Below are 24,567 nucleotides of genomic sequence, written 5' to 3' on the forward strand. Positions count from 1 at the left end.
GGGAGTGGGCAACACAGTCCAGCTCTTCCCAAAGCAACCTGGGATGGTCAGCTAGCCTGGAGTCATAGCTTCATGGAAGCAGGTTCTTACTGGTGGCTCAAGGCAGGACTCCCTCTCTTCCACCTCGGGATTTAGGGAGTTCACTGCAGGCAGGGGCACAGAGCTGAGATTTGAGATGTCAGTCACAGAGGCACGGAGTTCCCTACACACTACTGTCAGTCAGTAGCCTCCTTGTAGTGTGGGGGTAATACGCTGGGATTCATTCAGGCTATATGTGATGATGCTTCTCCTCTGTTCCCAGATCGACAGCTCTAGCAGAGCTCTGGAGCAAGAAGTAGCTACGATGCCTATCCTGGAAAAGGTCCCCCAAAAGATTCCTGTTAAAGCATCTAGCTGTGAGGAGGAGCTGGTGAGTAGCCTTTTGATCCATGTGTCTTATCCCTGATCTCTTCTCTCACACACTCTTATTCCCAGGACAGTCTTGAGTGACACTGGCCCTGGATCCTTCCCCAGCTCTGTATTCTCCTGGGCAGAAGGCCAGACTGCAGCCCTGCCCTGACTGATTGGGTCTCAAAGCCTTGCTATGGGAATCTTAGGGCAAAAAAAACCATAAAAAAACAAAAAACAAAAACAAAAACCCAGCTCTGGTTCCAGTAGTCCCAATGGGCTAGACTCAATTGTCTGTTCTCCGTGTATCAATTAAAGAGACAATATGTTAAAAAGGAAGGGAAAAGAGACTTAATCGACATATTGGGGAAATGGTCAGGTAAGGAGATCCAGTGATTCTAAATCTATCCTCAAGGCATGGCCATAAACTGGATGTTTTTAGAGGGACAATCAGAATATATGAATATATCCTGGTATCTGACAGACAGACAGACAGACACACACACACACACACATTTCAGAAATATTTGCAAATATGTGCATGATTAAGACTTAATATGTGGTCTGAATGATCATTATCTGAGATATGATTCTGCAAAATGGTCAGAAGTTGTACTGTGACCATTTGGGGGAGGCAATTTAGTTGCCAGTGTTTTCCTGGTCCAGAAGGAAGCTTTCTTATTGTGGATAATTGCTCTGCTTTGAAGGATTGTCTGTTCTGGAGGGCTTCCGACTGTGCTGCTTTGGGAGCGCAAGGTAACTGATGTTTAGAACAAGGACTGGAGAGGTTTAGGCACATTCAGAGGGTCTGGGATGGGTCTGGGACCGAGCACTGGAGAATCTGTAGGAGGTGGTTAAGTTCCTCTTGGTTTGGTTTGGTTTTTGAGGCAGGGTTTCTCTGTGTAACCCTGGCTATTCTAGATCTCACTCTGTAGATCCAGCTGGCCCCGAACTCACAGAGAGCCGCCTGCCTCTGCCTGACAGAGTGCTGGGATTAAAGGCGTGAGCCACTGCCACCCAGCACAGTCAAGTTCTTTGTGCTTTCTGCCATGCGGAGGGGGTACTTAGGGTAGTCCTTGCTGTTGTTGTCCCTGTTGTTGTTGTTGTTTTGCTTTGTTTTTAAAGGCAGATACTCACTGAGTGCTTATCCCATCTACATGCAGTCGGTCAGGAGTCTCACCCAGAGTAAAGGGAACACACACAAAATGAAGGCAGAAGTGCCAGGCTTCATCCAGTCTTAATTACCTTGTGGGCCAAGTGATGCAGGTATCAAGGCTTTGGGAGCACAAGCAGTTTCTAACTGCCAGCTACAGCCTTAGGGTGCTGGGAAATGCAGGTAACCACACTTCTTGCTCTCAAGTCCAAGACGAGCCCCGGAACCAGTCAAGCCCTATCTCCCTCACCTTTCCCAACCCCACTGTACCCCAAATTCCACTTCAGATGGCTTTAAGCCCAACGTGCTTGCCTAGGCAAGGCTGAACCCCCTTCCCAAGCCCTTGCACATCCCAGCAGCTCCAGTTGCTGCCACTGGTTCAGCCGAGGAACATCCAAACATCATCGTTTCCACTGGTTTGAAACAACACTACCCTCCCTGGGCAGCCTCCCTGGGCAGGCAGCCTCCCTCCTGCTCCAACTAGTCTTCCAGATGGAGCAGTGCATCTCAGTTCAAGTTCCTGCATGCACTGGCCCCGACCACACCCTTTTTACCCTTCCCTGGCCCTGTGGGAACATCCCGTCTTCTGCATGTAGACTTTCTCCTTGCATTGCCTGAACCGCTATAGCTGACCCGCCTGCTGCCACCATCCATGCCATGTTCCTCTTCTCCCCTGTCATGGTATGTGACTTCCAGGCAGGAGGGCAGACACTGTCTCTAAGTCTAGTCCATGGCCTGGCTCATTTGAACCACCCAGAAATTCACACAGACTACAAAATCCCAAGCCTTAGGTCCACAAGACTCAGAGAAGGAACCAGGCAAGAAGCTGAGATGCCTAAACTGAGATTTGCCTATCTTACCCACCACCCAGACTGTGCCACAGCACACTTAAAAGCTCAGGCACTCTAGCCAAACCTATCACCACTCTTGGCCAGACCACTATCTGGGCTATGCCTTCTAGAGATACTTGTCTGTCCCAGCCACACTGATCCTCTAAATAGAAGAGGAGAAGCCAAAGTGACCAGAGGGGGTGAGCCTGGTTTTCTTGGAGTGGGATAAACAATATGGAGGCACCATACAGACCTGTCCTTGTATCACATTGCTCCCCAGGGCAGCACCAGAGTTTGTTGCTGACACTCCACCTCCAGTCAGAGTGAGCTCCAGGGACAGGACCAGACAGGTGGGGACTTATTCATCCATCAGTTCTGCCTCCAGGGCTGAGCCTCAGGAGAAGACAGGTGCTTTCAGCAGCCCACCAGGGTAGGGTGATCCTTTGGCTACCTGAGAGAAACAATGCATCACTTTACAGAGAAGAAGCCCCTGGAGAAGGGCGTCCTGCTGTAGCCAACTGTGTACAATTTAACAATGGCATGACAAATCTCACTTCTGTATTATCAAGGGCTGAGAGAAGGAAACAGGGAAGAGCAGAAAGGCTGTGAGGGAGAGGAGAGGAACACCACACGAAAAGGAGGGGAAGTGAACTGGGGGTGGAGCTCAGCATCAACTTGCCTATCATGGGACAGGAGAGGGGAGAAGAGCGGAGGGGAGGGGGGGAGATGAGATAGATAGAGAGGGGAGAAGAAACAGGGAAGGGAAGGAGAGGAAATACAATGAGTAAAAATTACTATGTGACCTGGGATAAGTCTTTCTATGCTGTGGGTCTTAGTTTCCCCATCTGTAATGACAAAAGTCCCTGCCCTGGCTATGTATCACATCGAAGGCAAACATATATGGCCTCTGATCAACCGTGGTTGATCACCTGGAGCAGGCAGTATCCATGTGGGGGGATCCCAGTGGGGCTTCCTTTCTGACTCTCACCTCACTGGAAGCCCAGAGACCACAGGCTTCTTCTTAGGATCCCCTTTGGAGGGATAAGGCCAGTTAACCAAACATAATATATGTTTGTTGGAGCCAGTTATTTTTCTCTTATTTTCTTGGGGTCTGTCAGGTAGGAAGAGTTGCGGTTGTGTCGCATTAATGAAAAGAACTGAAGCTTCGAGCAATCTGGGTGGGAAAGAATTGTGCTGTGCCTTACCTGACTCTAGCTCCCTCGTGGAACAAATCCTTTGCCTGGAAGCATTTGAAACAAGAGGCACAGGGCAGAGATAGCCACTGCTCCAGGAAGCCTTTCCAGGAAGCTGGTCATGTCTCCACCCAGAGCCATCTTAACCCATTTGACTGTCTCTGTAAGAGTAACACTTTCCAGTCCGGAGAGCATGCAGGCTCTGGAGCACCAGCTGGGAGAAGCTCCTATGTGTAGAGTGACCAGCAGTCAGCAGTACTGCCAATGATCGTTCGTCCCAGACCCATCCTTTATGGGCTGTTAGCACATTCACATCTGTCATCCCTTCCATCCTGTGAGAGGATCATTTTTCATAGAAGAACTGGGCCCTTGCAGAGGGAGAGACTCTCCCAAGGACATACGACTGATTTGTAGCAAGGACAGGGTGTGAACCTGGGTCTGTCTGGTGCCAACAGCAGGGTCGGGGTGTGAGTCCAGGCCTATCAACTGCATTTTGTGCCTTCCTGAGACCTAGGGACAATATGGCAGCAGGGAGAGCAAACAGGAGGGCCCTTCATTTATAATTCTGCTTAGCTGAGCCCAGTAAACAGGTCTGAGAATGGGGAATGGGGATAGGACAGAAGGAGACACATTCTGGCATCAACTCAGGGGCACATATGGATCATATTAAAGGAAAGGAGCTAGAGCCCATGAACCGTCTTTTCCAGGACTTACCTAAACTGCCAGTGCCCCCACTGCAGCAAACCCTGGCCACCTACCTGCAGTGCATGCAGCACCTGATACCTGAAGAGCAGTTCAGGAAGAGCCAGGCCATTGTGAAGCGCTTCGGGGCCTCTGGTGGCCTGGGTGAGACTCTGCAGCAAAAACTCTTGGAGAGACAAGAGAAGACAGCCAATTGGGTAAGGGTTCCTGGACAGAAGCTGACAAGAGATCTCTGAGGGGAAGGAGGAAGAGGAAAGGGGTGAGGGTAAGAGGCAATTGGCTTGAGAGGAGACAGAGATGGGCAGTAGATGGGAACACACTGGTAACATAGGTTGGGTAACTGCAAGAGAGAGAGGCAGGCAAGATGAAAAAGGGGACTGGAGGAAGAGGAGGACAGAGAAAGGTGATGAGAGGTGAGAGACTGGGAGAGATGGGACACAGCTAAAGACAGGGACAGGGAAAGATGGGAGTAGAGTTGAGCTTAGAAGGCAGAGTTGAGTGACAGATAGAATTAAGGCACAAGGACAGGAAGTGGGGCAGGGATGCATCACTAAAAATGGGAAAAGAGGAAGGAGTAAAGGAGATGCTATGGGGTGACAGTGAAGGACAGGCTTAGAGGACCAGGAAGATGCAGGCTCAGCACACAGCTGGGGCTTAGAGCATTTGTGGAATAGAAGTGTGGATGGGTAGAAGGGTGGGGGAATGGGTGGGTAGATGGGTGGGTGGATGAATGGATGGGTGTATGGGTGAGTGGGTATGTGGGTGGGTGAGTGGGTGGGTGGATGGATAGATGGATGAGTGGGTGAGTGGATGGATGGGTGGATGAGTGGATGGATAGATGGATGGATGGGTGGGTGGATGATTGATCGAGCAGGGCCTAATTCAGGGTAGGCACAATAGGACTGATGACCTCTGCTAACACAGTTCCTACTTAGGAGGGATGTGTAGGTGTAGGGAGTCAGATGTAATGTTACCCCTCTCTGTGCTCCCTGGCAGGTCTCTGAATACTGGCTGAATGATATGTACCTAAACAACCGCCTGGCCCTGCCAGTCAACTCCAGCCCTGCTGTGATCTTTGCTAGGCAGCACTTCCAAGACACCAATGACCAGTTAAGGTGAGGCCATGAAGCCACCTTCCTGGGTGCTCAGCAGGGAAATCCATATCAAGAAGATATCAAGGCCAGAGCTTGTGTGTTGGCTGAGCTTCCTGGGGCCAAGTAACACAAGCCATCTTCTCCCAATACCAGACACCAGGCCAGAGGGAGGTTAGGCATGCTATCATTCTGTAATAAATACATTTATTTGGTGGTGCTAATGAGGGCCATTAGCCTCAGGTACCCACATAGCAGTTTTGGCCTGGGTCTATGAGCTGTCACTTAAAAGTAGTCCTGATTGGGACATGCTGCTCCAGGTGTCGGAGAGTTCCTCTGTGCCCCCTGGAGCCCTGCTTCAGACTCCTGGGGAGTTCATCCCTTCCCGAAGGTACAGCTGCCATCTGCTCAATTTCAGAGCTCAGTGAGCTGCTGGAAGAGCCTCTAGGTGCACTGAGAATGGCGGCAGTGTGGGTAGGGGCCGGGAAGAAGGCTCTCCCTGTTGGAATCTGTCAGGATTTCATCCTCTTAATGCCTCAGTGGGGTGAACACAGGCACAGCTCAGGCCTCGTTCCTACCCCCCCCAAGACTGAGGATGGATGGATTCTGAAAACAGTTCTCCAAATTGCATCCGAGGGCATTTTCCTCCTATGCAATTAAGCCAGGCCTTGTCATCCATAGATAGTTAGCATGGCACTGTCTCCTCGAACCAGCCCCTGAGGCTTTTCTCCCAGGACTAACTTTCCTTTTCATTAGCCACTAAGAGGGTCAAGCCACTAAAAGGCTTGCCCCCAAAAGACTGCATTTCCCCCAAAATATCCTGCCACAGGGCTGGCCTTGTCCAGAGGGAGCCTCACCCCTCACCTTCCTTTCCCTGCCTCTTCAGGCACCTCTTTTTCCTCAAGTTGATTCTGGCTTCCTCTCCCCAGCCCCCAGAGCTAAACCATCCCCAGTTCTCACCAAGGGGCCATTTTAAATCCCAGGCCACAGTGGGCTGACAGCACTGGGGGAGGGGCAGTGCTACCCACACCCCATTAGTGCACACGGGCCTGGCATATGGCAGGTGATACATGGGTGAGTTTGGAGCAGAGGGAGGGGCACGGAAGGCATGGAAGGAGAAGGGAAGGGAGGAGGAAGTTAGGAAGGGAAAAGGAGGTGGGAGCATGGGCCATGGGGCTGGCTTATAACATTCCTCTGTTCACATCTCTGCAGATTTGCTGCCAGCCTCATCTCTGGTGTGCTTAGCTACAAGACTCTGCTGGACAGGTAGGCCGGGACCCTGGCTCGGGATGGGTAGGGCTCTGCTTGGCTGTCTCCTCTCACATCTGTCTCCAGGACATATAGGGTGCTGCAGAGGGCAGGGACTGAGTTTTTTATCCAGTTATGTGGTGTCTCTTGCCCACTGCCAGCACCAGGACACTACATTAGCCCAGCTCTCCCGGCTGCCAATGTAAGCACAGCCTTTCTCTGACCTTGGAAAATGGCTCCCCCTCCTGACCTCTTCTTTCTCCACTTTGATGCCTCCCATTTTGAGCTTTAGTGTCCACATGCTCGTCCTAGCTCAGTGAACATGCTATACTCCTATAGGTGGTGGAAGCTAAGCAGGCGTGAAGTTCTCCTTAATGCTAGGAGAGCTGTCTCCAGCCTAGCCAACCCTGGGACACTGGGAACACCAGGAAGAACGAAGAGCTATGGATGCTGGAACGAAGGAGGGGCCGGAAGAAGTGTGCTATGCATAGATAAGCAAGTGAAGCTCAGAGAGTTTGAAATGCACTGATGGCCAAACAGCTGAGAAGTGGAAAGGCAATGAGGGCACGGGGGCAGGGGAGTGGGGGAGCAGTCTTCACAGTCTTCGCTCTCTGTTCTATGTTGGTCCCAGTCAGTGTTTACCCAACCTTGGGACAGAAGCTAAGACACACGCTCTTTGGGGAAGACGGTCGAGACTCGGGCCCTAGGGTCAGCACAACACACCTGAGTCCAAAATGGGTTTTAGACAGAGCACCGACTTGAGGCCAGTCTGATAGCTTTCTTTCCATACTGGACTGCCAGGCCTGTGGGCTGCCCCTTCCAGCCCTGTTTCCAGAGCTTTCCTTCTTCCTCAGACTGAGCCTGAACTCCGGACTCTGGACCCATCTGGCAGGTTTCATCCTTTGTCTAATAACCCTTATATTCCCCCAGACCTCAGTACAGCACCTGGCTAGAAGTGCTCAGCAAACTTTAGGTACTGAAAGGGCCAAAGAATAAATGGACCAATGGATAGGGACTAGGTCAATAGCTGGATGGATGGTAGGGAGATGAATGCATGGTAGGTGATTGGATGCACGGTGGTCGGACGGATAGTAATGGGTTGACACTTGATGAATACATGTATGGCGGATGGTTAATTGCATGTGTGCACATATGCATGGTGGATGGATGAATGAATTGATGGGTGAGCAATAGATGAATGTGTGGAGGTGGAAGGTTTTATGTGTGGTCGGCGAAGAGTAGGTGGCCAGATGGACGGATTCGTGGAAGAGTAGATGAGTGAGTGAATGGTGCATTAGTTACTTTTCCGTTGCTGCAACCAAGTGCCATGACCAAAAGCAACTTTAGAAGGAAGTTTATTTTGGCCTACAGTTACGGAACAGGACTGGGGGATGGCATAATGGCAAGGAAGGTATAGAAATAACCAGGGGGATAAGGAAGAGAGCAAACAATAAAGGAAGGAAGGAAGGAAGGAAGGAAGATGGCTGAATATATTTGAACAGCACATATAAAGCAGAGAGAGGGAATGAGAAAGGCACACACACACACACACACACACACACACACACACACAGGGGGTTAGTGCACAGAGAGCCCAAGAAAGTAGAGTGATGCTACAAACTTTGAGAAGGTTTCAATGAGAGATAATAAAGAATAGACACTTGAAGGAGGAATTTTCTTTAAAAAACAATGGAACACTGGGGTAGAGGGAAAGGCATGCCAAGAAAAGATTGGTATAAGGAAAGGCACAGAGAGTTAGACGGCAAAAATTACACATGTGTTACCTGGGACTGGGGTGAGGGTGGAGTTGTGGGAATTCTGAGGTGCCCCATGAGCTGCAAAAATGGAACATTTTGTAGCCTCACAAAATAAAGAACAGCCCTGTAGAAGTGACATTCTAAGTTTGGTTCACTGACAGCCTAACCACAACAAGAAACTACAAGGTAGAAACCCAGTGGTACTATACTTCATTAGCATGCATACGGCCCTGAGTTTGATGTCAAAACCTTCAAAAAGGAAAAAAAAAAAAAAAAGGTTTCCAGAGAGCCCATCACGATGCCTTCTCTCCTCCTTTGTCCTCCTCCCTCTCCCCTTCCAGCCACTCCCTTCCCACTGACTGGGCCAAGGGGCAGCTCTCAGGGCAGCCCCTCTGCATGAAGCAGTACCACAGACTCTTCTCCTCTTACCGGCTTCCTGGTCATACCCAGGACACACTGGTGGCCCAGAAAAGCAGTGTCATGCCTGAGCCTGAGCATGTCATCGTGGCCTGCTGCAATCAGGTAAGTGGCCCATTGCCATGGGCTCTCAGACCTGGAGAGGGTGTGGAGCACACAGTGGCTAGGTGTGCTCATCCAGTCTGGCTTCTTCACAAGTGTGCAGGCTGGTTCCCTGAGTCATACAGTGTGCTTGGGGCATGAAGCCCCTACCCCCATAGAATTTCCTGTCCATTTCTCTTCAGCAGCTGAATTATAAGAATGAAAAGAATATTCAGTTAGGGAATGAATCCCCTGTTTGTATCTCTAAGAAGGCAAGGACTTCTTAGATTAGGGTCATGAATGAGTTCCAGTGTGGCCCTGGACCCTTCATCTTCACAGTGATTCATTTTCATATAGTCCATATCCTTCCTGGAAAGTATATGGATGGACAGAGTAAAGGAGGACAGATAAGACCTCCCCTCTGTAAGACTGTGAGTCTAGAACTTACATTTACTAATTTCATGTAATTGCTAACAATGACCCTGTAGAGACAGCCCTTTGAGTCTTCATTTGACAGGTGAGAAAGTGAAGCTTCGGTAAACTAATGGTGTGTGTAAGAGGAAAAAAGGTCCCAGGTACTACCAACTGCCCAAGTCCAGACAGGTTGTTACATATGGTTCTACAGGGCCAATACAGATCCCTATAGAGGTTGAACAAGCTGAACATGAAGGCTACTGACCCCATTTGGTGCCCACCACACTATATGCTTTACAAAATATTTCACATAGCAAAGAGTGGGGATTGGGGAAGGGTCTTACTATCTTTTTGTATTGAAAACTTAAGTTTGACAACCATCCCTGCTTCGTACCCTACATACTTATTATCTAATGCTTTCTTTCTGAGCTCATTTCAGTAAACTGAGAGCCCGGAGAAAGCTAGTCCCCTGAGAGTAGTTGTGACCGCTGTTTGAGGGCTTAAAAGCTAGCAGGAGGCTTCCAAGCCTATCTAACACCCTGACCAGCCAGCTACAAAATGGAAACCTTTCTTTATCTTCATGGACTTTGATGACAGTGGCGGGCGGGGCAGTTACTTATGTCTGCATACTAAGAGGTTGCAGCAGGCTGCGTTAGAATAAGACCCTTTGCCAAGTCCAAGGATCTGGCTTTCAAAGCTATAGAGGTGTAAGGCATCCATGCCAAGCTCATGCATACACACATACATGTATGTGCATCGATATACCCAGTGTTTTGTGTGTTGTTATTTTTTGTTTTGATATTTGTCCACAACTGTTGGCTTGTTGGTGTTGTTGATGATGATGTTGATGTTGTTGTTGTTGTTGATGATGTTGATGTTGTTGGTTAGATCTATAGCCACAGCTTTATCAATAGCTATTTGATCTAGTTCACTGGACACTGGATAGATGTCTGCATTTTACGTATTCGGTATACTCCAAAAACTAGCCAGGTTCTTTCTGCTGTTTTGCTAAATCAAATGATCTAATCTGCACACATTTTTTTTTTCATATTCTTCTAGTGCACATTGATGGGTTTCCCTAAGCCATGGGCTAAATTCTGCATATAGAAGTGCAACTGCTGAGTCATAGGCAAGCACTCTTAGTTTTGATTAACACTGCCTTCCAACAGTTGTACCAGTTTATACTTGACTTTCTGCAAGCATAATGATTTTTGCACACCCTAGGAATAAATAAATAAATAAATAAATAAATAAATAAATAAATAAATAAATAAAAAGAGAGGAAGAAAAAGGCTTTCTCATAGCTAGGTTTAATCTGGCCTGTGCTAAGGAGAGCTTAGAGTCAAGTACAGACAACAGCTTTGGATGGTCTCCAAAGCTAAACCATTAAAAACCCGGGAGCCTTGGGCCTGAGCTTCTCTGTCAAGGCTCTGTGAAGGCCTGGAGCCTTGGGCTGGCTGCCACAAGTGATATGTTTGACCTGTTTCCCCCACAGTTCTTTGTCTTGGATGTTGTCATTAATTTCCGCCGTCTCAGTGAGGGTGATCTGTTCACTCAGTTGAGAAAGATAGTCAAAATGGCGTCCAACGAGGATGAACGCCTGCCTCCAATCGGCCTGCTGACGTCAGACGGGAGGAGCGAGTGGGCCAAGGCCAGGACGGTCCTCTTAAAAGGTTAGCTGCAGTATCAGCCCATCTGCATCTCATCCTCATGCCCATTAGCTTTTCCTCCTCCAGGGTCAAGCGCACAATCTCATTCCCATCAACCATAGCGCGGAATGCTCAGCCCTCCAACTCGGGGTGGAGCAGTGGGGAGCCTTGAAACAGAAGGGGACCTACTGTACTCTGTGTGATGATACTCCAGCTTTCTGGGTGAGGTAAAGGAGTTCAAAATTGTGGGTCATCTGGGAATACCAAGTGCAGGAGGTTTTGAGAGAAGAAGGCTGGGGACAGCTAGCCGCTGTGTTTTACGGGTGGGATGTGTGGTGTTCATTTGGAACCCTGAGTCACTGAAAGAGCAGGCAAATGGAGCCTCGGTGTGGGGACCATTTCTGGAAGTTTAGTTGACCTCCTTCTTCACCTGGTTTCTTGGTCCATTTACTCTCCCCTCCTTTGCTTTCCCTTCCCTCTGTGTGTGCGTGTGTGTTCATGTTCATATGTATATGAGTGCACATGTGTGTAGATATGGAGGTCAGAGGACACCCTCAGTTGATATTTCTCAGGTGTTGCCTGTCCTATTTTGAGACAACATCTTTCACTGTCCTGGAATGCAGCAAGTAAGAGAGGCTGGCTAGCCAGAGAGCCCCAGAGAGCAATTTATCTCTCTCTGTCTTCCCCATGCTGAGGTTAAGAGTGTGTTATACTATGATTAGTGTGGGGTTTTGTTGTTGTTTTGTTTTTTGTTTTTTGGTTGTTTGGTTGGTTTTGGTATTTCCAGACAGAGTTTCTCTGTGTAGCCCTGGCTGTCCTGGATTCACTTTGTAGACCAGGTTGGCCTCAAACTCAGATCCACCTGCCTCTGCCTCCTGAGTTCTGGGATTAAAGGGGTGCACTATCACACCCAGACTTTGTTCAATGTGGTCTTTTACATTTAACTTTGTATGTGCTCTTGGGAGTCAAACTGAAGCCCTAATACTTGTAGGTCAAACATTTTTCTCAATTCAAATACCTCTCCAGCCACAGTTTCTATTTGCTTGTTTATTTGACTTTTCATTCTTTACTGCAGTTTCTCCTACCTCCACTCCTCCCAACCCCCCAAACTCCCCTCCCCTTTAGATCCATCCCCTATTTCCAAAAAGAAAAGAGAGGGGGGAGAGGGGCAGAGGGGGAGAGGAGAGAAAGGAAGAGAGAAAAAGAGGGGGGAGAGAGAGGGAAAGAGAGAGGGAAAGGGGGAGGGAGAGAAGGAGAGGAAGAGAGAGGGAGAGGGAGAGAGAGAAAGAAAGAGAGAAAGGGAAAGAAAAAAGGAGAGGGAGAAGGAGAGGGAGGGAGAAGGAAAGAGAAAGAAAGGGAGAGAGGGAGATGGGGAGAGAGAGAAGGGGTTGGGGAGAGGGAAAGAGGGATATTCAGGAATATCAACCAAACAAGACAAAACAAATTTCACTAAGACTAGGCATGAATCCTCATATCAAGGCTGGACAAGGTAACCCAATAGGAAGAAAAGAATCCCTAGTGCAAGCAAAAGCATCAGAGATACCCCAACTCCCGCTGTTAGGAGTCCCACAAAAACACCAAGCTATGCAGCTGTAATGTACATGCAGAGGACCTAGCTCAGACCCATGTACGGTCCATGGCTATTGCTTCAGTCTCTATGACCCTTTATGATCCCTGTGCAGTAGATCCTCTGGGCCATGTTCTTATGGTGTCCTTGAACTCTCTGGCTCCTAGATTCTCCCCTTCCCCCTTCTTGTTCAGGGTTCCCCGGCTTCACCTCTTGTCTGCCAGCCCCTGTTTAAAAGTTTTTAGTCATTCTCTAGAAACTACTTTTCAAACCAAAATGAGCCTTTGATGGAGGAGCGGCTTCCTCTCTTGCTTATGGTGGACACCATGTAACAAGAAGCCAGACTTTCAGAAGCCTTACCCACCCACTGCTAAGGATTGCAAAGGACCAGGCAATAATCCAGACGCTGCATGTGGATAACCAGGGAAGCCAAGCTAAAGCTAGGGTGTGAGAGACAGAGGCCTAAGTCGCTGTCCCTGTGCAAGCCAGTGACAGGAACAGGACAAGGCATAAAGAAGTCCAAGTACACAGGAATGCCATCTTTACTTTTATAAAGCAATAAGAACAGCAGGTACCACATGAATGGCCCAGGGACCAAGTTGCCCTGTTCTAGAAATTATAAGAAGAGTGACTGGTTAGCAAAGATGCCTGTTCTTATCGGGTGTCCTACGGTCTGGCTCCCAGATGATGAGTGAATTTTCCAGGCCCCTTTCTAGAAAGTTCTTCCTCTAGTCTTGGTTCACCCTCATGTATCATGCCCAGCTCAGTTCAGGGGCCAGGGTCTCATGGCCTCCTCATGCCTCCTTCCTTGCAACCAACACACTGTCATCTTGATCTACCTTTTAAAGATTTATTTTAATCTCTCTTCCCCATCCCTGAGTGTGTGCTCTATGGGCAGGTAACACACACAAGTGCAGTCACCCATAGGGTCTGGAAGAAGGCACTAGATCCCTGGAATGGAGTTACAGGCAGTTATGACCCCCATACATGGGTGGGTTCTGGGCCAAACTCATGCCCTCCAAAGAACAGTAAGTGCTCATAACCCCCAGGCCATCCCTCCAGTCCCCTTGACCCAATTTCTTATCCTAAATGACTTGCTATCCTGCCAGTAGCTCCGCTCCTCTCTGGTCAGGGCTCTGCTTCCCTGTCACTGTCTGTAAGGTCTGGGAGGACAGGGGCCTGTTTGGTTTAACCTCCAAGTCTACTACCAGCTCAACCACAGCAGTAGTACAATTGCATGTGTTTGTGGCGGTAATTATTTAAGAGGTGTTTACTGTCTATCCCCAGAACCCATAGGACCACATGGCACTGCAGGGTATCTTTATCTTAGCGGCTTCTCTCAATACTCACAGACACTGGCTTCTTTTGACCCAGGCGTGGTCCACTCTGCCTGCCCTGGCTGCTTCTGTCCTGGGTGGTCCACAACCGCCCCAGTGTGTTGTTTTTACTCACTCTCCCTTGGAGTGTTGTTGCCAAGCTTTGCACACACACATACCAACTCCATGGTGGGCCTTGAGTGTCCGCCACTTCGAACTCAATTAATTCGCCACGTCAAAGAACACACCAAAATACTCTGATCCAATTGGTATAATAATTTGCCCACCTAGATAAGTCAAATGATCCTGTACAATTCCGTACTTTATAAAATATTCATAACAACCTTATCCATATAGAGTTGTGCTGAGAGAAACATCCAAGTTTGCTTCTATGTTGCCTCCTCTTAAATCTCCCCCTTTCTCCTGCTCCCTCCTTCCTAGAACCCCCCCCCCACCTTTCCTTTTCATCCAATGATAGGCTGGACCCACCTTATTGTATAATGACATCTTCCTACATATGTTAAATAAAATGATGAAGGCTTGCTAAGGATACTAGGCCTAGACAGAATTAGCACCTACTTAATTTCTTTCTTCTAAATATTGAACACCAGCTGAATACTGGATCCTAAAAAGAGAACTTCAGAAGACGCGGATAGATGTACTCCAAATCCTTTGCATGGATAAGACTTCCATGTTGGGGAATTGAAACTTAGAATTTGAAGGTGGTTAATTCCCCCAGGAGACTGTAGTGAAATCACACCCGACTCTTTTTCCCTCCAGGGATGGAGACAGGCATCAAAATAATCACTTCTGCTGCCCTGATAGTGTTCACTTTATTAGCAGGCCAGGCCCAAGATGACTGAATGGGGTTGCCTTAAGGTCTGAGTGCTTGGGCAGCACTAATCGGAATTAATTTGTTAATGGCACTTGATCTGGCTTTCTGAATGGAAGTGCTGTTTTTAAAGGAAGTTCAGCAGAAAAGCATCACACATACCTCCCCTTGGGCAAATCAATTAATCCAATCAGTACCACTGGCAGTGTCTCTGCACAGCAGGAAACCAATCCCTCCCAGAGTAACACCCTCTTCCCCAGAGCCACCACCGAAAGAAAACAGGGAAACCATTTCAGAAATGATTTCTCTTTCCAAGGGAACTATTGATGGCATCATGGCCAAGGCCTGAGAGGGAAAGGAAAGGATGGGGGGGGGCAGTCTTTCTCAGTCAGAAGCATCATCAGGCAGGAAGGAAAAGGGGTGAGATCCCTGGGTTTCTTATCTAATCCACTGAGTGGATGCTGGTATCATTTACTGAGATGAGGAGTGGGCTGAAAATGGAGAGATCTTGTACATGCACAATTGATTTGGGCCACCCTGAGTCATCTAAGTGGATGTGTCATGTTAGATCTATGTGTCTGGAGCAAGAGAAAGAGAAAGAGAGGGAGAAAGAGACAGGGAGAGAGAGAGGGGGGAGATCAAAACAGTTATAAATTTGAAAGACATCAGACCCTAAGTATCATTTAAAGTTATGGGCCCAGATGAGATCATGTGGGAATGGAACAGGGTCTCAGGGTTAGGCAGAGATTCAAAGAAACTCGGCAAGCAAGAAAGCCAGAGATTGGAAAGGGGAAGAGGAGTGAGTATTCAGCCACATGGAAGGTTGTTGAGAGCCTAAGAAAGAATAGCTCAGAGAGGAGCTACTGAGCTTTTTAACCTTGACACTGTCTGTGAGCTTGACAAGGCTATAGCGAGAGAAGAGAAATTACCAGTGCAGATATGAGTAGGCATGGCAGCAGGGAATTGTTCATGAGGTGGTCAGCAACTAGACCCAGCACATGTGGGTGACTGTTCAGATACTTGGGGATTTAAAAAAGAATACTAGGGCATTTCTGGAAGATGGTAAGGGCCAGGAAACAGGTAGCAGAAGAGGTAAGTAAGTGCTCTGCACCGTGGTGGGCAGGCAAGTGCCTCAAAGGAATAAAGGGGGGGTTAAGGGTAAAGAATGTTTGCAAAGGTGAAAGCAGATGGAAGTGTGGAAGATGGATCTATGGGGCTACAGCTGGCATGGTGGGTTATAGGGAGGATCTCAGAGGTGGCTCCGGGTCAGGGATGGGCAGAATCCTAGTGTGAGCTAAGGGAAGTGAAGGCTGGGTTCTGAAAACAGAGAAATATGTAAAGTAGCCTCTTGGGGAGCGGGGATAAACATTCTCAGAATGATGCTGATGTATTTGGACTTGTTGGGCTCAAATGGAGGATTTTGTGAACCATCAGTCTCAGTAAAAGCTACTTAACATTATTATAGTAGACTCTGTACACACACACACACACACACACACACACACACACAGTGTTCAGCTTCTCTGAGAAGATGGGGGAGGAGCAAGCTGTGCTTTAATCTGAATAGAGTAATCTGCTATAGGGGTATGCTTAGGCTGCCATAGCCAAGTGTCACAGGCTGTGGTTAAAAACAGAGTGGCTTGCCTCATGGTTCAGGAGGCTGAAGTCCACCACCAGGGTCCACAGGGCTGTTTTCTTCTGAGGCCTCTCTTAGTGCCTTGCAGGTGACAACTTCAGCCTGTGACTCCACATGGTCATTTTTCTGTGTAGGTCTGTGTCCTAGTTACCTCCTCCTTCTTGGAAAGATACCAGTCCTGCTAGATTAGGATCCACACTGACAAGACCCCATCTAACAAGCTCTTTCAGAGGTAAAGGGCTGGCTTCTGATAGTGATAAGTTCCCTAGTGGGTGCTATGGTCAGTTAGAGATGAAGTCGACCCAGGAACAGAGAGAACGGAGTGTGGGCTCACACATTCATCCACATGGATGTTGCTGAGAATGAGCATGACAGTTGCAATGGGAAGGGTGAATGTGATTCAAGAACCCAAATACTCATGTCAGGGAAGAGATTGGTACAGTGTAGTGACAAGGACCCAATGAGGGGGCAAGGGGAACTAAAAATAATTACAGGCTCTAGATCCAAATGGCAGGGGACGAGGGATGGATTGCTGAAAAGGCCCCTGCCCATCTTGGCCCCTGATATGTGGATATGAAGGAAAACAGTAGTGTCTTAACACAGGGCACGGAGTGGGAACACTCGGGAGCACTGGGTGGGAGCACTCGGGAGCACCAGGCTCCAGTTGAAGCAGGCGAATGGAGCATTTATAGAAGGGTTGACCATGCAGTAGGTGAGGACCAAGTGTTCTTGGGGAACACATGAAGATGGGAAATGGGAGGACTCTCCATAGCCAGCCATGCTTCTCTGTTCATAACGTCTAGAAAACTGCTGTCTGTCAGCTGCCAGGGTTTTCTGGGGCCCAAAGGAACCGGTGTTATTGTTGATCCATTCCCAGATGTCACAGAGCCCAACTCCCAGCCAAAGCCCAGGAGTCCCACCTCCCTTTCCTTCACTGGCACCGGCCAGAGAGGTGCTGTCTAGCAGACCGTGGATGCTGTATATAGGAAATATACATGACCTATAAAAATACACACACGGGGAGGATTCTCATACTCCAGGGAATTTCCAGTACGGTTGGAGTGGGTTAGGATTCCATTTTTAAAGCACACTGTCACCCTCGAGTGAAGCTATGGTTGGGACCTGCTTACTCAGATATCAGCCTCAGCCATACAAGTTCCTCCTTTTGTTCATGGCCTTGACCTGGGTATTTCCATCCTTTGTCAGAGTTTTCATTTTGCCTATGATATAGAGTTGTGGGGTTTTTTGTTTTGTTTTTGTCCACTGCAGCATCCTAGACTTAGAGGTAGTAGCTGGGGGGGGGGGCATGAGGCACCTAGCTCCCCAGCCTAAGGTCCACACTACACGGGGAGAGGGGCAGAGTCTGAAGATGAACTTGGGGCCTCAGAAGGACCCTGCATTGTTAGAGGACCTTCCTCCCCACCAAACTGTGAAACTGTGGCCTCCTGAACCCAGGAGGAGCTAACACCATTATCATGGTCTGGAAATTTAATTAGACGTTCAGCCCTGAGTCTGGAAGACTACAGTGCTTGTCAATTTGTAGGAGAAGTATGGCCAGCTCGGAGAGGCCCCCCGAGCCCTCCAGCCTTCCTGGGCTCTGTGTGGTGATCCTGGGAACAGACCTTACAGGCAGATGCTCTCCACTTACACAGCCTGTACATATTTATCCCCAGCAGCCAATTAGAAGCAAGGCATTGCTTCCAAGGAGGGAGTTGACAGAAGGTGGTTGCAGCTGCTTGAGGCCGTGGTCATGGTTTACAAGAACCACTCAGGAAGGGGGCAGAATGCAGTTTAAATATTGTCATCCAGAGCTCAGCAAGTCTGTTGGCTTTAAAACCAATTACACATTAGCAATAACAGCCTCTCTGATTTAATTGGCCCAGAAAGACCTCCTGAGCTTTCGAATTGGAATACGATTTTCGTTCTCCAGGGAGAGGGGGTCTGGAGCTATGTCCCCTCTGCAGTAGAAGCAGAGAGGCCTTTGTGATGAGCGCATCCAGAGGGGAAAGTGAGAGGTCCAGGCAAAAGGTCTGCTGTTGACCTGCCCTCTTGTCAGCTACAACCTGGGATTCCTGTTCCATGGTGGATACCCCAGGCTTCTCCATGGGTATTGTGGGCATGTGGCCTGGTGCCTGGTGTACCAAGGGTGTTCACTGCATGAGAACGATCATTAGATCTAGGGGAAATCTCTGGGTCACTTTGCCTAAGGCCCACAAGTGTGCTGCCCATGTAGTCAGACAATGGCTTGCAGACCTGTAGGTTTCACGGCTCTTCCTTACATAACACCCTAACTTATTAGCCATTTACCTCCCTGCCTTCTGCATATCATATTTTACACACACACACACACACACACACACACAAACACACACATAAACACACACACACACATACACACACACAAACACACACACACAAACACACACATAAACACATACACAAACACATACACACACAAATACACACATAAACACACAAACACACAAATACACAAATACACACACACAAATACATACACAAACACATACAAACACACAAACACATATACACACAAACACATATACACACAAAGACACACACAAACACACATGCACCTTTTTAAAAACTTCTCTGACTTTCACGTCTCCATTTGCCACCACCCCCCCCCCCCCCGTTTTAAGCATTTGGAGTCTAATGCATCTGGAAAGTGGGTTTATCTTATCTGCTCCTCCCCCACCCCACTGCCTCCCTTGTCCCCAGTTCTAGAGCAGTGGAACTCCTTATGTCTTCTCTTCTTGGAAAGTGAGCTTAAAACAAGGAGAAAGAGCTCTCTCTCTCTCTCTCTCTCTCTCTCTCTCTCTCTCATTGAAAATAAATTTTGGGGGCCAGGCATGGTTGCACACACCTTTAGTTTCAGCATTTAGGAGGCAGAGGCAGAAGCAGACATCTCTCTGTGAGTTCAAGGCCAGCCTGGTCTACATATTGAACTCCAGGATAGCCAGGACTACATAGAAAGGTTCTGTTTCAAACAAATAAAGCCCCCCAAAGAAAATAATTTTTCATACAGTATATTTTGATCATGTTTTTTTCTTCCTGATCTCGAAGCTCCTTCCCACTTCCCTGCCCACCCATCCCTATGCATTCTGTAGAGTTTGGATATGCCTGGCCTATGGGAAGTGGCACTATTAGGAGGTATAACATTATTGGAGGAGGTGTGGTCTTGTTGGAGGAAGTGTGTCACAGGGGGTGGGCTTTGCGGCTCCTATGCTCAGGCTCTGCCCAGTGTGGAATGAGAGTCTCTTTCTGGCTGCCTCTCAGCTTCTTCTCTAGCACCATGTCTGCCTGCATGCTGCCATGCTGATAATGGACTGAATCTCTGAACCTGTAAGCCAGCCCCAGTTAAATGTTGTCCTGATAAGACTTGCCTTGGTCATGGTGTCTCTTCATAGCCATAAAACCCTAACTAAGACACACTCCTTTTTTCTCTCTTTCTGAAGAAAACAAGCAGACAAATATATATATATATATATATATATATATATATATATATATGTATATATATATATGTATATATATAATATATATATAATTAAACTAACCAGAATAAAACAACAGTGACAATGACAAAGAAAAGGCACAAAAAAATGTGTGCATGCACACATACACACATATAAAAACACACATACAGATACACAGATGCATACGCATACACACAGATACATACAGATACATACACACAGATACATACAGATACATATACATACATATATACAGATACACACAGAGATACACAGATGCACACACATACACATGTACAAATACATACACTTACACACACAGATACATACACACACACCCCCCAAAAAATCTCCAAATTCATTAAACCATAAAATCAGAAACTATAATATAGAAGCAAGAGACTGATAATTTTAAAAAGCCCAAACAAAGCAATATGAGACAAAAAAAACTACAAAAATACTATTACTTCTTTTTTTCTTTGTTTGTGTGAGCCATCTACTGGGCATGGGGCCTATCCTTAAGTGTGATTTATATACCCAGTGAGACTGCCTTGGAGAAAACTAATTTTCTTTTGCAAGTGGTTGTCAATTGGAGACAGCTTCTTGATTAGGGCTGGGGGTTCATGTCCATTTCCCTTCTCAGTGCTGGGATGCATCTGTGCATGCAGCCACAGTCTCCTGAATTCATATGCACATCTGTCCTGTTGGAAGACATTGCTTCCTTGGTGTCCTCCATCACCTCTGGCTCTTACACTCTTTCTTACACTCACAGCTCCCTGAGCCTGAGGGGAATTTGATGGAGAAAGGACCAAGTGTTCTAAGGGCTCTCACTCTGTGCACACTGTCCAGCTGTGGGTCTGCATCCATTCCAGGAGGAAGCTTCTCTGATGCGGGCTGAACCAGACAGAGTCCAGGTTCCCTGTGGCCACTAGGGGTCCCGGGTAGAAAGTGTTTCTAGTCATCAGGACTGACAGAGAGGTATGGGACTGGACAGAAAGGAGTGCGAAGAGGGGTCACAAAAATGATGAAAGCTGGTGTGCACCAAGGTTAGGCAGAGTCTCCAGGAAATGGAGTTAGGGTGAGATCTGCAAGACTGGAAGGATTGTAATGGAGGGCAGGAAAAAAGGTGAAAAAAAAAAAAGGTCCTTTATTTTTTTTCCAAATTGCATCAAACTTATTTTGGCATAGATATAGACGTCCCCAATAACATAGAGAGAGGCCATATGTCTTTGCTTACCCCAGAGCTGACATCTTGCAAAACTGTGGTGCAGTGTCACCCCCAGGGTGCCGATGGCTGGTTGCTGGGAATTTCTACCGCCTCAAGGATTCCCTGAAGTAGACGTTTGAGCCTTGCTCGCCTTTCTCCCACCTCGACTCCTCTTTAGCCCCTGGCAACCACAGAGCTCTCCATTTTTATAATTTTTGTTGCTTTAAAATATTATATAAATTAAATTCTATAAAATGTATAGTCATCAGAGTTTTTTTTAACCTAGTATAATTCTTCTGGGATTTATTTAAGTTTATCTTGATGTTTCTATTTTTCTGATGGGGTTTATTTGTGTAGCCCTAACTGTCTTAACACTAGCTCTGTAGACCAGGCTGGTCTTGAACTCAGAGATCTGCCTGCCTCTGCCTTCCGAGTGCTTGGATTAAAGTTTCCCATTACCACACCCAGATTAGTTAGCATAAGGGATTTTACAGGAATATGTCTACATTTCTGGAGAAATGTTTAGGCATGAAGCTAGTGGGATGCAGAACAGTTGCCTGTTAAGCTCTATTTTATGATTTGTTTTTATTTTATGTGTGTGAGTGTTTTTGTCTGCATACATGTCTAATGATTTGAGCATCCATACATCGCATGTGTGTCATCTTTAATAACATCACTCCACATCCTGTGTATTTGCTAATTGGATTATTTTCACTGTGAAGTTTGAGAGTTGCTTGTACATTCTAGATGCAAGTTGTTGAATTCGTGGCTTCCAAATATGAGCTTATAGCTTGTCTTAATGGAGCATCCTAATGAACAATAAGTTTTTATTTCCTTGTGGCTTAAATTTTAACTACAGTTGTACTTTTGGTGTCAAGACTAAGACGTCTTTGCTTAGTCTTAGCTGTCAAAACTTTCTCCTGTGGGTTTTTGTTTTTCCTTCTGGAGTTTTATAGTGTTAAAGAAATCCATCTTGAGTCAGTTTCTGGATAAAGCATAAAATTCATGTCAAAGTTTCCTTGTCTTTATCCTGTGGGGGGCGGTCCCACTGCTTTGAGAACCTTTGTTGAAGAAATGGTTCCTATTATTCCATCGAATGGTCCTTCCATCCTTCTGAATATCAGTGGGGCATATTTGGTGGGTCTGTTTGGAGGGTTTTTGTCAAAAAATGTCTTAGTGATTTGATTTCCTTTCCCTTTTTATATAGATTTTTGAATAGTTTCATCTCTATCTGGAAAACAATTCTGCTAGGAGCTTGATGTTAAACCCATGTGTTCATTTGGGGAAAACTGAACTTCACAGTGATGGGTCTCCAAAGCCTGCCCATAGATAGCACAGCTCCCTATCCTGAGTTTTCTTTCTTGCATGTGTGGTTTGTGTTTTCAGCATAAAAGTGTCCTGTATTATTCTGTCAGATTTAAATTGAAGTATTTAATTTTCATGAGTTTTATATCATTAATTATTTAAGTTTTATGAATTATTATAGTTGAAGTTTTATTTTTCTCTTTTTATAAATGTTTGTTTGTGGCATGTAAAACATACTTACCTTCTGTGTATTGATTGTATATTTTGTAATATGGACAAATTCGTTTATTAATTCTATGAGAGATTATTTTACATCTATGTAGTGTGTGTGTGTGTGTGTGTGTGTGTGTGTGTGTACATACTTATTTCAGTAGAGACCCAAAGTCAGTGTGCTGGAGTTAAGACTTCTCCTTCCACTATGTGGGTTCTGGAGATCAAGTTCAGCTCATCAGGCTTGGCAGCAAATATTTTACTCATCGTGAAATCTTGTAAGCCCTCTGAGAATTTTTAATAGATGACACAAGGCATCCTAAGAATCACTAAGTTTAGCTAGTCATGTTATATGAAAATGGCGACAATTTTTTTTTTTTTATCTTCTATAAACCCTTTCTTTCTTGTTACATTGGTGAGGCTGCTTCCACTGTGTTGAGTAGCTGTGGTGTGGCAAGAGTAGATGCTTTTATCTTATTTCTGATCTTAAAACAATTTCAGCCTCCCTAGAACTTTGTGACTGCTGGGATGTTGTGGCCCAGAACCAAATCATTTTGGACTATCTTTAGTCCTCTTAGACCATCACTGCCCTCTCTGTATCTAACCTAACACCCTTGTGGCTATCAGGTGACCTTTGGGACTGTATTAAAGATCACTCACTACCTTTCCCCAACCTCAAAGCTAAGACATTCACCAGAACATCTGAGACATACAGTTCTTCCTGCTGTAACCTTCCTACAGTGAGCCCTCCAGTGTGTGTGGAACACACCCTACCTTAAGACTTTTTCTTTCACTCTGGAATCATAAAACTTCAAGAATGGCTTCCACACTGCATGTTATTTGAGGCACCCTGAATCCAAGTTCCCAGCCATGGCCATCCTTACATGACTATTTACTATATTAAAAATTTAAAGAAAGGATTCGGGTATTTTAAAACCTATAGATCTGTGAACTCTAGAGATTTTGTGGATTTTATTTATTAAGTTGATGTTCAATTCTATTTTCTGAATATTTAGAAATATTTGTTTGTTTGTTTATATGTGTGTGTGTGTGTGTGTGTGTGTGCACATGTACAAATATAGGGGTTATGGCACACATATAAAAGTCAGAGGACAACTTGCAAAAGTCAGTTCTCATTTCTTGCTTTAGGAATCAAATTCATATTGTCTAGCTTAAAGGCAAGCACCTTTACTTGCTGTGCTATCACACTGGTCCTATTCTTACTGTTGGAAGAAATTTTATCATGAATGGATGTTGGATTTGGCCAACTCTTTTGATATCAATTGTTCTAATAATGTGAGTGTATTAGTCAGGGTTCTCTAGAGTCACAGAACTTATAGATAGTCTCTATATAGCAAGGAATTTGTTGGTTATTTACAGTCTGTAGTCCAACTCCCTAACAAGGGTCGTCAGCAGCTTCGAAGTCCAAGCATCCAGCAGATGCTCTGTCCCACAAGGAAAGCAGGGGAACAGAGCCAATGTCCTTATGTAGGTCTCCAGCTGAAGGTGTGTACTAGATTAAAGGTGTGTACCACCACACCCAGATCTGGGACTTGCTTTGTCCCAGATGACTTTGAGTTCATTGATCTCCTTGCCTTAGTATCCTAAGATTCATAGCCTCTATGCCTTAAGATCATAGGTGGGCCTCCCAATTCTGAATTGTGGTTCATTCCAGATATAGTCAAGTTGACAATCAGAAATAGCCACTACAGTGAGGATTGCTTTTGCTTTTGTTTTGTTTTTATAGAAGTCTGTTGCTCAATTCTACCCTTTAACATACAGCTTGGTAGGCTGTTTTTGGTTTTGTTTTATATTTGTATACAAGGAACACTGGTCTGTAGTTCTCTTGTATTATATTTAAGTTGTGTTGGCAGTGTAGTAATACAGTGGAATGTGTTCTTCAGTAAAGTCATCAGAGCCTAGAGATTTGCTGGGAAGGTGACAGGGCATATAAACATACAAAGCCAATTCCCTTAATAGCTATAAGACCACTGCAATGATCTATTTCATTCTTAATGTATGGTGGAAGTTTTATGCATTTCAAGAATTGGTGGGTTTCATCTAATTTGTCAGAT

At 46.4% G+C, this 24,567-nt stretch overlaps 1 protein-coding gene across 1 annotated transcript in view; it reads left to right on the forward strand.

Annotated features, from left to right (window-relative positions):
- Positions 1 to 343: 343 nt before the first annotated feature.
- CHAT (choline O-acetyltransferase) overlaps positions 344 to 24,567 on the forward strand; it is a gene marked incomplete at both ends in the record, with an annotated part of 48,052 nt that continues 23,828 nt past the window's right edge. Inside the window, 6 exons of the mRNA XM_080926146.1 lie at positions 344 to 409; positions 4,271 to 4,462; positions 5,262 to 5,380; positions 6,569 to 6,622; positions 8,703 to 8,883; positions 10,769 to 10,946. Of these exons, the coding sequence (XP_080782272.1) occupies positions 344 to 409; positions 4,271 to 4,462; positions 5,262 to 5,380; positions 6,569 to 6,622; positions 8,703 to 8,883; positions 10,769 to 10,946 (790 nt within the window). The remainder of the gene's footprint in view (positions 410 to 4,270; positions 4,463 to 5,261; positions 5,381 to 6,568; positions 6,623 to 8,702; positions 8,884 to 10,768; positions 10,947 to 24,567) is intronic.

This window comes from Micromys minutus (genome assembly GCF_963924665.1).
Source record: "Micromys minutus genome assembly, chromosome: 12".
NCBI lineage: Eukaryota > Metazoa > Chordata > Mammalia > Rodentia > Muridae > Micromys > Micromys minutus.